This window comes from Artemia franciscana, chromosome 15 (assembly GCF_032884065.1).
Source record: "Artemia franciscana chromosome 15, ASM3288406v1, whole genome shotgun sequence".
Taxonomy (NCBI): domain Eukaryota; kingdom Metazoa; phylum Arthropoda; class Branchiopoda; order Anostraca; family Artemiidae; genus Artemia; species Artemia franciscana.
In genome coordinates this window covers 21,050,347-21,068,928 of record NC_088877.1, presented here as the reverse complement: position 1 = coordinate 21,068,928, position 18,582 = coordinate 21,050,347, and the positions used below count along the sequence as shown (strand labels likewise).

The 18,582-nt window shown below is 36.5% G+C and overlaps 1 protein-coding gene across 2 annotated transcripts in view; it reads left to right on the top strand.

Annotated features, from left to right (window-relative positions):
* Positions 1-18,582, top strand: part of LOC136036165 (SH3 and multiple ankyrin repeat domains protein 2-like) — a 148,998-nt gene that overhangs the window by 81,281 nt on the left and 49,135 nt on the right. For both annotated transcript variants that reach the window (XR_010619651.1, XM_065718229.1), the window contains exon 6: positions 3,627-3,800. Coding sequence is in view for 1 of the 2 variants with exons in the window: in XM_065718229.1 (XP_065574301.1) it covers positions 3,627-3,800 (174 nt within the window). In the remaining variant the exon portion in view is untranslated. The remainder of the gene's footprint in view (positions 1-3,626; positions 3,801-18,582) is intronic.

Genomic DNA, 18,582 nt, shown 5'->3' with positions numbered 1-18,582 from the left:
ATAATTCCAAGGAATGACAGTCCTGATTTGGACTCCCTAAAGCCAAAACTTCGAAATCAGCTTCCACTTTTGACACATTTCTCAAGTCATAATACCTATTCTGGTAGATACTACGATTACAAGAATTTAAGTCACACTCCCCTTTCATATCGCCCAGAGAGGTGGGATCTGACATTCGAAAAAGCAAACGCAAAAGCAAAGACACTAGTCTTAATTTTTTCCCCATCAAGTTATTTTTGCCTTTGTCAACCCATTTTTGTGATCCCTTCCTCCTTCCCCACAAAAGTTGGATCTGACACAGATTTCAGAAAGATTTGACGCTGTGCTGTTTTTTGTTTACCTTTTTACTATACAATTATTCTTCTAATACTTTCCATCAAATTTGTTTGACATCCAACCACCCTTTTTTTCTACAAGTCCTGTGGACTGTCATTTAAGGAGCCCCTCCCCCTTTGCAGAGGTTGAGCCATCCAAATATGAAAACTTAATCTGGACATGAAGACTTACTTCCAACTAAGTTTGGTCGGGATAGAATATCCCTCCTGCTAAACGTACTGATGACAGAGATTTTGGTGCTCCCAGAAGCAATAGTTGTTGTAACACATTGATGTTGCTGCCCAACACAGTGAAGTAGGGATTCTCTCTTATTCAGTTCTTAAACCTTCTGTATGTTTTTGTTCCTTATTTAAATTTTTTTAATGGCTTTATCAACAATGGAATATCTTAAGGTGGTTCTATTCCCCTCTCCCTCTCATCTTAGTAATCTAAGCCACTCAAAAGGAAAACGAGCTTCACAAATTATATCGATCAATCGGGAAAGTGCATTGCTACGGTTCCACTCTGAATTTTAACGATCCATCTTGAATTGAAAGAAAACTATTTTCTTTATGAAACAGAATTCATATTTGAAAGAAAAGAAAATAAATGAAAGAAAAGAAAATAGGGAAAACATCTAAGATTGTAAGTGTCTGGAACAGAAAGCAAAATTCTTTCATTCAGCAAAATACTCAATTGGTAACATCTCACCTATACACCCGCCGTATGGTTTAGTAGGGTTTGGGGTGGGTCTTCGGACCTACCCTTACCGAAACTGCTCAGGTTTTGAACGTAACCGTCTTAGGGATAATGTAGTGTCAGACTCATTCAGAATTGGGAATTAATTCTAAATTAGAATTAATAATTAATAAGGGAATTAATTAATTCTATGATCTAAAAGTCTGCATATCTTAAGAGCGAAATAAGGTTAGTGAGGTCGATACTGAAATCCCAAGTACTGACTTTTTTCCTTTTATGTATTTATTTACTCATTTTTAATCTAGTTTCGGTAGAATTTTCTTAAATTCGAAGTGTATTTAGTTGGACTCCGGGAATAGGTGGAACAAATCGAGCTGCTATCAAATTCTAAGTGTTATAAAGAGGTTAAATTCTCTTGAATTTTGTCATTTTTTAATCTGTAACAAAGGCTTTTCAGATAAAATCAGGCCTCTACAGGGGAGGGGATACCTAGATCCTTGTCATCAGGACAGTCACGGGACGGGGTATTCAGATCTCAGTCAAACTAGGCGAACAACAAGAGATGATGTCCCAGTAATGCCTTTTTGGGCTCATATCTCTGATTCTGAATATAGAGATTACTCTTCCCCTCAGATATTGGATTGTATCCAAAAGCCCTTTCTCGTAAATTTCGAAATGATAAGATTGTAGGACCCTTACTCACCTCCACCTCTCACCCTTTTATTAGTTGGATCGCAACTGGATTTTGTTTCATACACACATACACATACACACATACACATACACACATACACATACACACATACACATACACACATACACATACACACATACACATACACATACACACATACACACATACACATACACACATACACATACACATACACACATACACATACACATACACACATACACATACACACATACACATACACACATACACATACACATACACATACACACATACACACATACACATACACACATACACATACACACATACACATACACACATACACATACACACATACACATACACACATACACATACACACATACACATACACACATACACATACACACATACACATACACACATACACATACACATACACACATACACATACACACATACACATACACACATACACACATATACACATACACACATACACATACACATACACACATACACATACACACATACACGTACACACATACACGTACACACATACACATACACACATACACATACACATATACATACATACACATACATACACATACATACACATACATACACATACATACACATACATACACATACATACACACACATACATACACATACATACACATACACATACATACACATACATACATACACATACACATACATACATACACATACACATACACACATATACATACATACACATACACATATATATATATATATATATATATATATATATATATATATATGTATATATATATATATATATATATATATATATATATATATATATATATATATATATATATATATATATATATATATATATATATATATATATATATATATATATATATATATGTTTGTATAACGCCATTTTAAACTTCTTCATTGACTATAGAAAAGTACTAAGATATTACTACTCTACCTTGTATTTTTTTTTCTCTTTTTTTAAATGGAGTAAACTTTATCTGGTTAATTTTTCTTTACGATAACTTCCCATAAACATTTATACCTTTCGAATTTTATTTACAGTTTTATGTTACTCTCAGTTCTTATCAAGTGAAGGCTGTGTGCTATTATACTTCTTTGAAATGGATTTATTACAAAGTACCAGGGGACCGAACTTTACTCGTTGAAGCGAATTTTAGACATAAAACGATGTCTGGTGCACCTGCGGGAAATAATTACCTTCTCTAGCCTGATTCAGATAAGGAATAACCTCTTTTGTTTTTGTTTAGATTTTTAAAATAAACATATAAAGGGGAGGGTGTTTTTCAAACACTGGGGTCAACGAGAGGGGTCATGCCTGGCAAGTGCAGAGATTGAAAGATCTTATTTTAATTTTGGGCCGCTTAAAATAAATGGCATGAAGGTTAAAAACGACAAAATAGAACAAAACTCAAAATGGAAATTTTCACGTCTTTAATTAAAATTTCCACCTATATAAAATAAAAGGGTCCCAAGATGTATTATGAAATAGCATATCTTGTATACAGCAATCATATTCTCGATTATGATCGTTTAATCTGTTTTTACCTGGTTTCTCCATAAAAGCGATGGACTTGTTAATCGATGATTAGGCACAGTTTTAAGTTTGAATTTTCGGTCTAAGGTATGCAAAAAATCAATTTTACCAATGTCGTGATCTATCTGTGTCGTTTTTTTAGGCCAGGAAATGTTAATGTGTCAATTTTTAGAAGAAAGAAAATTATCGAGCCGTTAAAAAAGTGTATACATACATATGTACACAATTATTGCTCGTTTAAAGATATAAGATACGAACTTGACCGTTAAATATTTATTCTTTTTTTTTCTTAAGGGATAGGTTGTCCAAGTAGCTTTTGACAAAAGGTCTTTTATGTTATTTTAGGTTCGTACACAATTGGATCTTGGAGCATCGCCTAATATGAGAGACGGAAAAGCATTTACTCCACTTTACTTGGCTGTTTCCAATTGTTCTCCCGCTGCTATATGCTTCTCTCTTCTTTATGATCATTCCATGCAGGGAATAACAGACAGTCAGGGTTGGCAGGAAGTGCATCATGTAAGTAAAACAACTGGAGGAGTTTTTTAAAGTTGTGTTTTTCTAACACTACTAGAACGGTTTTCTGTTCATTTTCAGAAATAATTGCTTTAAGAAAAAAAAATATGACGAGAATTTTGTTCAGAAATGTTTTAGATTTCTTAAAAAGACAGTGTTAATTAGGCGTATTTAAAACAATAAGAAAAACATTGGGGGTAACTTTGAAAGTTGACATCTAGGGAATCCAGGTCTACCCCAAGGTACTGATTTGGGTGGCTGGGCTTTATTCTTGAGAAAGGATACATTTAAATGGTATTTTATTCTGTCAAACAGAATGCTAAGTCTTGTAACAACTAATGACTTTGGTGGCACGCTTGAGCAACCAGCGAGTAGTGTCATTTCTAAAGCTTTTATTCTCGTCTTAGAGAACAGAACTAAGACTATTTTAGCTAAAAAGTTAGTTGAAATGCGAGTTCTCCTTTAAAAAACATTAGTTTTAGGAAAAGATATAGGCTATTCTAAATACTCGAAAGTTTGTTATATTCTGTTGAAACTGATTTATATGAGTGGGTTCCAAGTTTGAAGTTGGATGCTTCAGGACATGGTCTCTCTTGAGATGATGCTATGGATGGCTGACCCTCTCCACACTGAAATGATCCTAAGTATTCTAAAAACTTCAGAAATGGTTGCCGTTATTTTAATAAGATCTATTCAGTTTTGCAACCTCCAAAATAATGAAAATAAAATTCCTACATTGGTTGTTCCTGAATTTCTAATCTTCTTTTTATTTGGTCAAATTTTGTAGGTTTTGTGGTATGTATTATCTGTTTGAGTCAGATGCCCTCGTGAAATTTTCCTGAGGGGTAGTATTTTTTTTATTTTTTAGAGTTTCCGTGTGTTTCAATTTTTCCCATTTTGGGTATCAGGCAGTGGTAGTTGTCCTGTTACTAGGGGTGTTGTTTTGGGGGAGGGTGGCAGTTGCCCCCCAATAATTCGGAGAAAAGGTTATTAAATAGCCCATGCCCCTTGAGTATCTGAATATGGACCCCTCTTGCTCTGCCCTCTCCCCAGTAAAAATGCTCGTGCTACATCCCTGCCCGTTACCTTTGTCTGTGCGTGGCCTTGGTAGAGTATATACAAATGGAGAGACTTCTTCTGGAACCAACTTGGTGTCAATGACATTTCAATCCCCTGGCACATTTATAACAAATAAAAGGCTTAGTTAATACCTACGTAAGCAATCTTTATTGTTGTAAAATTCGGATAATAATAATCTCTGTCAATATTGAACTTTCATTTTTTAATGGCCCAAACACACATTCTCATAATTTTGGATTACTATTACTTTTTATTTTCTTTTTTAAAATGTGGAAAATGTACGTAGAGGACATTGTCATACCTCACTGTAAGGTTCTGAACCAACCATAATTTATTTTATGATAAGAAAAACTGTTGTTTGACCGTTCACTGAACTAAATAAGAAAGTTATGTAAATGAATGAAGTTCGTGTTTAAGCTTATATGATGGGAAATTTAGTGGCTTTGATGAAATGTATGCTATCCAAATATGTCTGTTTTTACAACTATATACTTCTAAAGAAGGACTCAATTTGAATGTAGCGGCCCCTCTCGAAGAAAATATTGTACCACGGGAAAGGGTGTTTTGCCATTTTGTGGCACCCATATTTTCTCAAAAGAGGACCATGTTATTATTTATTGAAACTCTGAAATATCCGAGCGATTTAAAATATAAAAAAATATATATTGAACTTTCTAATTTCAGAGGCAGTTATGCCACACAGTGTCACATTCTTTCCTAGTCATGTTACCTCTTTTTCGTTACCGTTTACCATTACCGTCACTTTACTGTTTGAATTAAAATCAATTTACCATCAAGCCATAACTAATTGGAGAAAAAGCAATGACAGATATTCTGAGTGAGAGGCAAAGCTGGCACAAGCCTTATTCAGGGTTGTATAAAAATGATTTCATTTTCACTTGTTGATAGATCATCCATCCATCCTAGGGCAGAATTAAAGTAGATAATCATAGAGCTAAGGGATGATCGAGATTTTTGGGTTGAGTCATGACGAGCAATGTCGACTGAATTTTTATGCAAAAAGGGGTGGGGACTGAATTTGCATGGGCTTACAGGTGGACAAGTGCCCTAAGCCTAGTAGGCTTTCCTGCTTAGAGTCTCAGGCGGACTACCGTGTTTTTTTAAGATTGGCACATGACCGACGAGTCCCCTGGACTCGCAGGCGAACGAGGAGACCTGAAGTTTTCCAAGTGTTTTGGTAAACGGTACGGGTAAACGCGGGAGTAGCTATGACTCTCTTATTGGGCAAATACTTGTGTATTCGATTTTGGAGAGGAGCGCCCGCATAGAGTCTCTGGCAGGTTGATCAAGTCTTACAATTTACGCCTGACCGTCAAGTCGCCTGGAATCGCCTGCATCGAAATTTTGGCTCAATTATTCAAATTTTGTCCAACATTGTAATTACAATCTAACATTTTAATTCTTAAGCAAAAAAACTGAAAAAGCTGGACGCTACCAGTCAATTTGCAATTATTTATATAAACAATTTAACAGCAAGAAATTGGGGGCCCACATCATATTTGGTTAGGCCTGGGTATGATTTGAAAAAACGATCAGAAATTGAATTAAAAAACAATTGTTTTCAACTGAAAGTAAGGAGGAACATTAAAACCTAAAACGAAAGGGAGTTATTCCATACATCTGAAAGGGGGAGCTGCACCTCCTCAATCCCTGACTCTACGCTGAAGTTTGACTTTTTTCCTAATTTTCATAGACAACTTCTGAAACACAAAAGCCGGTGAATAGGAATAAAAATCATTTTTTAAAGTACTAAACAACCTTACCGTAAAAAGTGGGTAGCCTCCCTCATATACGAAATAATTTCTGGTCATTTTAAGTTTTCGTGATGCTCTTGACTTTCAGATAAAAAAAACTTGATTGTTTTTAAATTTAAATTTCACTGAATCGAAATGAGATCGTTATTGTCTTACAAAAGGTGGAAGTTATCTTTATAAATTTCTGAAAGTCCCTTGAGGATTATTTTTAAGACTCCTTCATAATATCAAGCTTATAAAGTAATGTAGAAAGGTTTTTAACCTTCTATAAAAGTAATTTATATTTTTCAAACAGTTATTATTACTTTAATTTTAGTGCATGAGTTAGTTTCAGATAGCTGCTACAGGATTTTTTTTTCTTTCTGTTTAAATTTTATATCCTAGCCAATAGTCGACCTACAAGTGACTGTTGATAATCATAATGATATAAACTTTTTATATATTTTTATTTTTATAATTTTTTATTATTTGTTACTTTCTTTAATTACTGGAAATGCTTCAAAAAGCTTTATTACAGATCGAACCGTTCGTACGTTAAATTACGCATGATCTTATGAAACTGTTCATGTGAAACCAAACTTGTCGAAATCTTACCAAAAGGTTCATGGTATGGAACAATAACTAAAGGGAGACCATCATCCCTGTTATATAAAGCTTTAAGAGAGAATAGGAAGTTTTAAAACAACTTATGGAATATAACAATAACTGCAAAAAAGCTATGGGGCCACAATAGCAGACAATCATTTATCAGCAGAAATTAGATAGTAATTAAATATATTGTCAAAATAATTGAAGTGAATATAACCTATTCTGTATTGCTCTATAGTTTTCCACGTGCTCTGTACTTACCCAGAGTAATATTTGGCATCTAAGTTGGATATTTGGGCCTATTAGTCACTTAGCTTAAATTTGTCGGCACATTCTGTTCTTTAATTTCGTCCGAATGATCGACAGCTCACGTTACGTCTTCTTCTTTTCTTCTCTGCCAGACAGCAAGAAGCACGACTTGTAGTAAAGACTAGATCTACATAGGCTATATGGAAATTAGGTGGCTTTCATTAGTACGAAACTTGCCATGCCAGTCAATTGCAGGTTTTGAGAAGAGTGATTCATTCACATTGTTCTTATAAGTAACATACTTGAGGCTATATTTACATTTTTCAGGAAATGTTGGACTGTACGATTTGTATCTTTAACTGTATGTAACAGTTCCCTACTTTTTGTCTGAGATACAAGATAGTACTCTATGATTAGCTTTGACTTCTTGTGTGAACTAGATATTGACTTCAGCTTAGCTATTAAACTAAGCTAAGCTAATCACCTTAAATATCACTATTAAATCCTTACAGCACTCGTAAACTGAAAAGAACGCTAATATATTGGGCTCTTCTTCTTTGATACCTTTAGTAGTTAATGCAGAAATACTTTCTTCAACTTTCGTTTTTATTTTATCGTTTTCACCGCTTTCAATCTTAGCTTAGTTAAAGAAAGAGTTGGCGAGTACTTACATGTATTGCCCCAAGCAAATAAACATGGTCTTTGATTAGACTACCGTAAATAGATCCAATGTAAAATTAGCGCTCCACTTTTCTTGACAGTAACTATTAATTTAGGGATTCTTGATTGAATGCTGGTAATAGACCACACTCTTGTAGTTTATGATGGCCCGAAGGGCCCGCACTCACTTTTTATCTTTTTTTTCTTGACTTTAAATATAAAAACAATTACTGCTGAATTTAACGGAATATTGGGTTGTGATTTAATATTGAACACAATTATTTGTTGTCCATGAGATATATCATTTGTTTTTATTTTAATATTAATTGAGGCATTTTTGTTAAAGGATGTATGGAAAGATTTTTGGTTATCTAAGCATATTCTTGCTATGTCGTTTGAAGTAAAAATGTTGAAACACTTATCCAAATAATAGAGGATTTTCAATTGTTGGGGCTTAGAAAAGACTCTTTTCTAAGCCCCAGAAGATGAAAAGAAGATGAAGAAATCAACAAAACAGATGAGAATATTGAAAAGTTGAGATATCACAATCTTTTCATTGTATATTTCTACGCTGTGATTGTGTTTTCCCTGGAGAGCTTGATATGGGAAGAATTTCTCGTAAACAGGGTAGAACAAAGTTATTGTCTCACCTTCAAAAAATGATGCAGGTGGGTTTTCGGTCTCGTAGGGAGTAATGAGGTGCAGAAATGGCAGAAACACTGTCATTAGTTAGATAGGGTTATAAAATAAGGAGTTGCATTGTCTGTAATCTTTGGCCTGCCAATAAAACCCTATAGAAAGGACCAGCCTCTGACTAAAGGCCCTCCATGCGTGTTCACGTTCTAGTTATAACCCTTCTGTTAAAAGACAGCTTAGAAAGAATATTCCACATTTATTTAAGCTATGCATGATCTTCTTACATCTTTATTAATCAGACGCCTATGCAAGTTTATTAGGTACTCCTGTACAATCCCGAATACACTCTAAATGTTTGCTTAATGTAAGATCTCTGAAAACCGGTTTCATTGCGACAAAGACAAATGACGGCTGACTGAGTGCATTGGACTTGAATAATTTTGGCTATATATTTGCACATTAGGGTCATAGGGTGGGGTTAAAGTTACGTTAGGTTAGATTAGGATACTTTACCCCCCCCCCTCAATATGAAAATATATAGCAAAATTATATTACTGTATAAAGTAAAGTATTTTCGTCACGTTTGGTATATTTCATTCGGATTAACCTAACTTCAATTCTCGAGTGTGTTCTGGATTGTAAGAGAGTACCGTTTATTATTTATAAGAGGGATACATTTTTGAAATACGGAGTTCGGACCTTCAGTACATGTCTCACCTACTGCCATCAGTCACCCCCGAAAGGAGTTAACCTAAGCCAATTGCATTGTTTATTACCTTATTCTGAGTACATTGTTAAAATAGGGATAGCCTAACATATTCCTAAGCTTATGGAGTAATTTTTCTTGTTTGACTGGCCAAAAATCAGCTAGGTAAAATATTGATTATTCTGCAGTGGCAAGCTGCAAGGCCAATGTAATTTTTCTGGAAAGCCAATTTGAATCAGTAGCGGAAGAAACCTTGAATGGGGGGGGGGCAATTTTGTTTTAATAAAAATAACAATAATAATATTTATTACCCACAAACATACAAAAGTATAAACAGTGGAGTATATATTTGTTTTCTGTCAGTACTTTTCTGTTAGCACATACACAGGATTAAGTTTGTCAACTCTGTATTTGCTTATGCAATTATAGTTATCTTGGAGGGGGATTTGGAGCGTAATGGTGTTTTGGGTATATTTATTTTGCCTACTGAATGCGTTCTAGATCTACCCATATTGTACTAATGTAGGCAGGTTTATTGAAGGAAGATTAAAGGGAAAATATAAATTTAAGGATTATTTGAGCTTTGGATCAGTGTCGGTTTTAAGCCTGGGTACGGCCTAAAATTGCCTCTCTGTTTGGTAGGCAGACTAGAAACTGCCCTCTGAGTTTTTCTGACATCTGACGCCGTTTTTTAATGTTTTCACGCTTCTATTAAGGTACTTAATTGTCTAAAAACTATTCTTGTTTACCTTGCCCCTCCCCCAATTTATGAGGTCAAAAACCGCTACTATTTTTTAGGAACCTGAGATTTTCTGGGATTCTGTCTCTAGACTAGTCTAATCCCTGAAATTTTCTATTGGTTTAGTGCTATTGTGTCTGTATGTGTAATTTTTTTACGAACCGTATTTACTTACCATTCCACTATCTCAGTCTAATATCATCCTTGCCAAAGCAGATTAAGTTTTAAATAATCTTTAAAAATAAATAGTGGAGGCTAGTTTTAATCAAAGTGAAAATAGTTGAAATAATTTCCATCATTTATAGCTCGCGAGCGCCTTTGCAATAAGGAATATTTGGAAGAAAGCTCCATTTGGCACCCGAACTACATTATAGACTATCTAGGTCAGATAAGAAAAATTCGGAGCCCTTTGTCTTAATTTCAAAATTAATCCACATGCGGTTTAGGTAGATGTAGTAGGCTGTTAAATATATTTATCAAAATTAGAAATGGAGTTGTACCCAAGCAATACAAGGGTAGTAACTGCACTTCTTTTTTATATATTTATAATTTTTTATGTAATATTCTTTTTTTATCTTCTCTACATATGTCTAGACAGTAGTCGACTTGTATTTCCAGTTGTGAGTTTTGTTTCTTTGGAATTCTTGACCGATGCCAATATAGTTGGATCGTCCTTTGACTTTAGAAGAAGTGACCTTAGCAATTGAAAAGATAACATCAATCACATGTTTCTGGGCTAATATTTTTACCGGAGAAAAAAAAAGCTTGTTCCAGAGATATTTTGTATTAATGTATGGTTATCAACACGACGTACCATCATCTAACCAAGCCAATTGCGATTTCCAAATATCGCTAAGCGCATCTTTAAGAAGAGAAATGAGCAGCCTCAACTGTTTAATGTTTCACTCACCTTGTGAGTGACAGCTGATTTTGGAAACAGGTGAACAATTCAAATGGTTCAAAATTGCATGGACAGGTTTCAAGTGAAATTGAAATTGAAAATTGTTTGGAAGGGCTGCAGGAAAAAAAAGTAAATAAGAAAACCTTGCCCAGGAGTTTTAAGGGTTGTACCTTATTCTCTTGTATGTTAAATGCCTTGGGATGACCAAATCGCATATGTTTATTTCAAAATCTCTTAGTGTTTTGTAAATTGGGACGTCTTGCTTTTTATTTTTCCATAGCAAGTGTTTTTCTCGGTTATCTTCAACTTAATATTTTCTCAGCTTAGCCCAATACCGCTACTGAGCTTGTAAAATCTATGCATTTTGAAAATCTGTAAATCTATACCTTCCTCTGCAAACTTCTGCAAAAAAACATGTGTGTGGAAAACGGTTCTAATTGCCAGGCTTACTCTTCACGGTGACCCCTCTCCTCCTCTTTTTAAGAGCTTGGGAAAGAGCTCAATCGTTCGTCCTAGTTATGTTGCCTTTTTAATAGCTGAAACTGGTCGGAGGGCAATCTATCGCTCCTTCAACGCCCCAAGCGTTGAAGAACTCATGCATTATTTTTATTTCTTCCTATACCTCCTCATACAGACCGGATGGTCGCAGGAAGCTTGAAAGGGGTGTTTAATTGAAAATTCCAACTTTTAATGCTTTTTCAAGGATTGAAACCAATTGGAGGGAACAGGAAGATTAGTATTTTCATTAGAACGCCTTTAAGGTCCAAAAGTGCCTCTTTTGAAGTGACTGGATCCCAGTAGTCTAAGGGACAAGGGTCTGAAACTGTTAGAAATAGGCAATACAAAACAGGAGGCTGAGAGACGTCAAACATTTTTTTTTTGACGTTTGAGAGGAGACAACATCGCACTTAATCGTCGTAAAAATTTCCCCCTACACAACATTCCTAAGAGTGAACCTAATTTTACTATTTAAAAAAAAAACCTTATTTTCATTATTTTCTTCCTTTTAGATCCATTCCTTACAAATATGTAAAAAATCTTTTTTTTCCGAACCGTGTTTTTTCTTTCGAGAAGGCTAGCAGAAACGCACCCGTTTCAGATTGAAGCTGGACAAAATCTGAATAGTGCTTAAGATGGTCGACGGTTCCTTGGTACCGTCGCCAAAACGTATTCTTATGATAATGAATTGGACAACTTCTAAAAGAAGGATTCTCCCGCGATTCCAAAAATGCTACCGTAATTTCCGTACAATTTATCATTTCATTTTCTTAGTCTGGAACTCTGAAAGAGACATGGTATCACACTGGTCTCTTAAAAATTAAAGATTCATTCTTTTCTAAAGGAATCAGAGCGTACCCCTCCTCCCTTTTCTATAGTATTATTGGAAAGTTGACACGCGGCAAGACCTCTGAACCAAGGCAGACATATTTTTTTTATCACACTGTTCGGTAATCCTTGATGAGCTGATCAATCCAATTAGTATTTTGTTCGCAGTTCGTTCGCAAAACACATCATAAATAGTCCAGGACTTTTAGGGTTTGACCCGGACAAAATTGCAATATAAACGAAAATGGTACCAAAATGATCAGAAAAAAATTCTGTACAACATACTAAAAGTCCCCATAAATCCGAGTGGGGCGAGTACCCGAAAAACAGGGGAAAAGGGGGAAATGCGGGGGAAAATGGGAAAAATGCCGAACATGCCCAGAAAATAGTTTAAAGTGAGTTTTCTGGGGTTTTCACATACGCTGATTACGAAATTTACATCTAAAATTCAGTATAGAAAAAGAGTACTACGGAAAACGGGGGAACAGGGGAAAGAGGGGAGAAAAGAGAAGAATACAGGGTAGGGGTAGAAAGCGGTTTGAAAGATATTTTCTGGGGTATTCCTATCTGGTGATTACGAAATTGAGAAGTAAAATGATATAAAAAATCGATTAACATAAAACGGGGAAATGGGGGGGGGGAAAGGGAAATATACAGGGTAGGGGTAGAAAGCATTTGGAAATGTGTTTTCTGGGGTTTTTCTATCTGCTGATCACGAAACTGACCCCTAAAATAAAGGAAAGAAAACCGAACAAAACTGGAGGAAACAACGGAAAAGGGGAAGGGAGGCCTGACTCCTGAGCCAGCTGCTAATGGCTAATAAGTAGGCCTATGGACAAAATAACTCGCTTAAGTATCAAACTTGTACTTTCTTGAATCACAGACATTTCTTACAACCATTTGAATTACTAAACATAAAGAAAACAAACCGCTTGGCAGTTATATATAAAATGGCTATTATATGTAAAATTTGCACTTTCGAAGGCAGTATAGTTGACTTGAAAAACACATCATTGATATCACTAGTTGAGCTCCTCGTCTTCGACAATCTCGTTGTCCCTGTTCAAACAGTTGATACCCTGACATTCTCCGCACGCGAACGTACACGCTAATCCATTTTTCTTGCAGCTGCATCGCGAGTTCTCGCAGCCTGTCTTACAGTTGCATCTCACGACACTCAAAAGAGTCTGAGGTGCGGGCAACAAATGGGTCATCACAGGTGAGTATTTATGGTCTCTGAGGGCCCAACCCCAGTCAGCCGGGTCGAGGTCAGCTGGTTCCCCTTTCCAACGGGATACCTGGAGGCGCACTCGCTGGGAGTGGAATGAAGCTGCAGCTTTGGTTGGCGGAAGCCTTTCAGGCTTAACAAACGCCGTAGTATTAGACGAAGAAACTTTTTCAAAGAAAATTTGATGTCGCAGCTTAGTGAGATCTTCGTTTGGTCGTGCTTTATACAAGCTGAGGAGAAGATATTCACCCGCTTTCACAATTTCATCTTTGGACGATGATTCATCCAGAAACACTTTGCATTTTTTTCTGAACACTTCGCTCTTCTTCAAAAGAGGTAGCACAGCTTGCTTTCCAAGTCCGAAAACTCGTGAGGTCGTGTCACATCCCAAGAGTGCGTGCCCTACCAGAAGCAGCCTGGATACTTCTCCCATTTTTTTTTGCACTTCGTTGAGGCACCAGAACCGTGTTATCGCTTCTTTTGCGTTCGTTGACGATTCGAAGTAAAGTGTTTTTGCATTAGGCGGGAGGTGATACAAGAGTAGAATCAGAAGGTCAGTGTCGTTGCCAAGAACTATTGTTTCAGAGTTTTCTGCTTTCGTTACGGCAGTCTTCACGATTAGATAGTCAGCATCGTCCTTCGCATGGACGACTTCAAATCCTTTGGCTCTGAGTTTTTCCACGATGTAGCTTATAATTCGCTGTTTGTTCTGAGAGTTGCTCAAAAACTCTTCCTTCTTTTTCTGGAGCTTCATCCCTAAACTGAAATCGATCACTTGATGCTGGCTTCCCTTACACCGTCGGTTGTGCGTAGCATCTTTCGTGGTTGGACCAGCGCTGTATCCATCGAAGACAACAGTAGGGGAGGTACAGCGTCGAGTAACGAAACTAACATAGCTGTCACAGATTGAATCATAAGTATCACCAATCTTCCAAGGTACTTGCTGAAGCAGCCAACCTCCGTCAACTACAGTGACACGATCTGACACTGGCAGGTGGTGAATCGAGTCCGTGTTCGCTTCTTTCCATATTGCTTTCGCTAGTGCAGGTTTGTCTGGCTGACGCATTATGCCAGGATTTTCAAACAAAGCGGGCGGATAACTGCACAGTTCGTAACGTAGAGTTTCTGCCATGTCATTTTCAGATGTATGGGCAGCAGTCGAAAGACGTTGAAAAAGCAGTGCAGGATCGATATTTGCAAAATCTCGCCATCTATCCTAATGTTCCCATTGGATGCCAGTGTAACGACTTTGTCTTTCTTCCTGAATGAAAAACTTTCGACGGATTGCCCATCCATGCGCTGTAGGATCAGCTCACCTACAGCTTTAGCATCCTCTGCATTGACGCCTTTATGGGCAATCAGCCCGGAACCTATACTTCTAAGCTCTGTGGAACTAGTGAAAGGAGAGTTCTCTAGAAGGAATTCAAGAAACGTCAGTAGATCCTTAGTATCTCTCTGTATTCGTGCTGCGGTTGCAGTAACGTGCTGTTCACTAGAACTGTACTCTAGACCCGTCAGTTTCTGCATTAGATCATTCACTGAAGCGAGTACCATTAATTCGGGCTCCCAGGGAAAATAATGAATTAAACTTGGCTTAGTACTGAAAGAAGAGTTGCCGATACGCAAAATTATGCTTGACTTAAAAAAAAATCTCGTCGTACATTGATTTATCCTGCTACCATGTCACATGTGTAAGCATCCACGCAGACTGGGGACTATTGGATCCGCTAGATGTCATTCCGTCAGGATAGGTTTTGTCGTCGGCACTGGAACTCCGCGGTGACTAGTCTACCTTGCTTCTCTTACTGGATGTCGAATTAGAACAGGATTATGTTGACGAACCCACGCGCTTGTCGATAACGGCGAGGAATACGGAATAATGTAATTTCAGTATTTTTCCGTATTTCTTTCTCGAATTTTTTTTTGCCTTTTCCGACCCTATGGGGTAGCCGAACCTCTATAGATCTCCTGTATTTGTTCTCGAACTTTGTTTTAGATGTCAATTTTATAATCAGCAGATAGAAAAACCCTAGAAAACACATTTCCACATGCTTTCTACCCCTACCCTGTATATTTTCCTTTTTCCCCTCCCTCCCCCCCCCATTTCCCCGTTTTATGTTAATCGATTTTTGTATATCATTTTATATCTCAATTTCATAATCACCAGATAAGAATACCCCAGAAAATATCTTCCAAACCGCTTTCTACCCCTACCCTGTATTCTTCTCTTTTCTCCCCTCTTTCCCCTGTTCCCCCGTTTTTCGTAGTGCTCTTTTTCTATACTGAATTTTAGATGTCAATTTCGTAATCAACGTATGTGAAAACCCCAGAAAACTCACTTTAAACTATTTTCTGGGCATGTTCGGCATTTTTCCCATTTTCCCCCGCATTTCCCCCTTTTCCCCTGTTTTTCGGGTACTCGCCCCACTCGGATTTATGGGGACTTTTAGTATGTTGTACAGAATTTTTTTCTGATCATTTTGGTACCATTTTCGTTTATATTGCAATTTTGTCCGGGTTCGACCCTTTTTTGAGCTAAAAGTCCTGGACTAAAAGTTGTTTACTGAGTTTTGATATTGTATTTTATCACACTAAACTGTCGCTAATTGGGAAATCATGAAATTGTGGTTGATTTGATATTATCGTATTAAATCGGTGAATGTGGTCACTTTGAAATGGTGCTCCCCGTGGAGAGAAAGTTTTTGCCCAAACGCTATGTAACTTTCTTTTATATATATATATATATATATATATATATATATATATATATATATATATATATATATATATATATATATATATATATATATATATATATATATATATATATATATATATATGTATATATATAGCATATCAGGCAGGCATATCAGGCATTTTGGCAGGCATATCAGGGACCGGACCAGATTAAATTAGAAATAGTCTTTTTCCCGATTTGACCATCTGGGAGGAGTGGGGGGCCCATTAATTCGGAAAAAATAGAAAAAATGAAGTACTTTTAACTTACGAACGGTTGATCAGGTCTCAATAAAACTTGATGTGTGGTAATTCTGAGAAATTAGAAAAAATGACGTATTTTTAACTTACGAAGGAGTGATTGCATCTTCATGAAACTTCATATTTAGAAGGACCTCGTAACTCAGATCTCTTGTTTTAAATCTCAACCGGATCCAGCGTCAATGGGGGGTGGCAGTTGGTTGGGGACCGGAAATCTTAGAAAATACTTAAAGCAGAGAGATCAGGATGAAACTGGATGGGAAGAATAAAAAACTATTTAAGATACGTGACTGACATAACCGAACTGGATCTGCTCTCTTTGGTGGAGTTGGGGGGGGGGGTAATTTTGAGAATTGAGGTATTTGTAACTTACAAAAGGGTGACTAGCTCTTAATGAAGTTTGATATTTAGAAGGATCTTGTGCTTTAATGCTCTAATTTTAAATTCTGACCAGATCCTGTGACATTGGGGGGAGTTGGAGGTGGAAACCGGAATTCTTGGAAAACGTGAAAATTGGGGTATTTTTATCTTACGGATAGGTGATCGGATCTTAATGAAATTTGATAATTAGAAGGAATTCATGTCTCAGAGCTCTTATTTCAAATCCCGACCAGATCTTTTGATATTGGGGGGAGTTGGAGGGGGAAATCTTGGAAAACACTTTGAGTGGAGGAATCGGGATGAAGCTTGGTGGATAAAATAAGCAAATGTCCTTGATACGTGATTGACGTAACATTACCGGATTCGCTCTTTTTGGGGGAGTTGGGGGGAGGGGTTCAGTGATTTGGCGATCACTCCAATTGATGAGCTTTCAGCAACTAATATCATTATACATCAAATATTCAGTTTACTTTCTTGACTGACTTGACTTAAGTCGCCTGTCGGGCGTGACTCAGCGTAGATTGATGTCGGCTTCCTCCAACTGGTGTGATCAGCAGCTAACGCTGCTGCGTCGGAGACATCAATGTTTGCCAGCTTCAAGTATTTAAAAAAACTATTGGACCATCGGTATTTCCGCCTTCCGTGAAGTCGTTTACAGCCGGCTTCTGCGGGGTTAAAGTTAAGCACGATTTTTGCAGGTAGGTGTGATGGCATTCTAAGGAGATGACCATACCATCCTAGAGTGCGCTCCGGAATTAGGATTGAAAACAGCGTCTTCTGCGTTGTCTGTAGTAACTTCTCGTTGCTGACGAAGTCTTTTCTTCTTGCTAGTGTAATTTATTAGTTCTTCCTAAAATTGTTCAAGACGAATATTTTTTCACTACAAACAAGAGTTTGGATACTGCCCCCTTCCTTAACTGCAAAAACCTAAAGCCTACTGCGTCACTGGCGCTTCAATGAAAACGAATTATATTATAAATATTTTCTTTTCCAGTTGTTACAGCATTGAAAAGGAAAATAAATTACAGTGAAATAAAATCTTGAACTGATGGATCTTTCAACAGTTAATGTCATTATATATCAAATGTTCAATTTGATTTTGTTTATACTTTCCAAGACTGTTCAAGACATATATAGTTTTCAGTAAATGATGCAATAGGTTTTCAGTCAATGACGCAGTAGATTTTAGACTTTTACAGTCAGAGAAAGAGGCGACACCCAAACTCTTGTTTGTAGTGATTTCTGTTCGTTTCAAGCTTGATTTGCACATTCAATTTGAATTTCACTTGTTTTAACATTTATTTATTCACATATATTAGTATCTATTGTATGTTTGTTTGGATTGATTGTTTATTTAATTTCTGTTCGTTTTTGGGTTTCATTTAAATTTCAATGGCCAGATATTTTTTTTCTTTTTAAACTTGATTTGCGTATTCAATTTAAGCATTACTCGCTATAAGATTTATTTACTCATTTACATTATTACTTGTTGTATGTTTTTTTGCTATGATTGTTTATT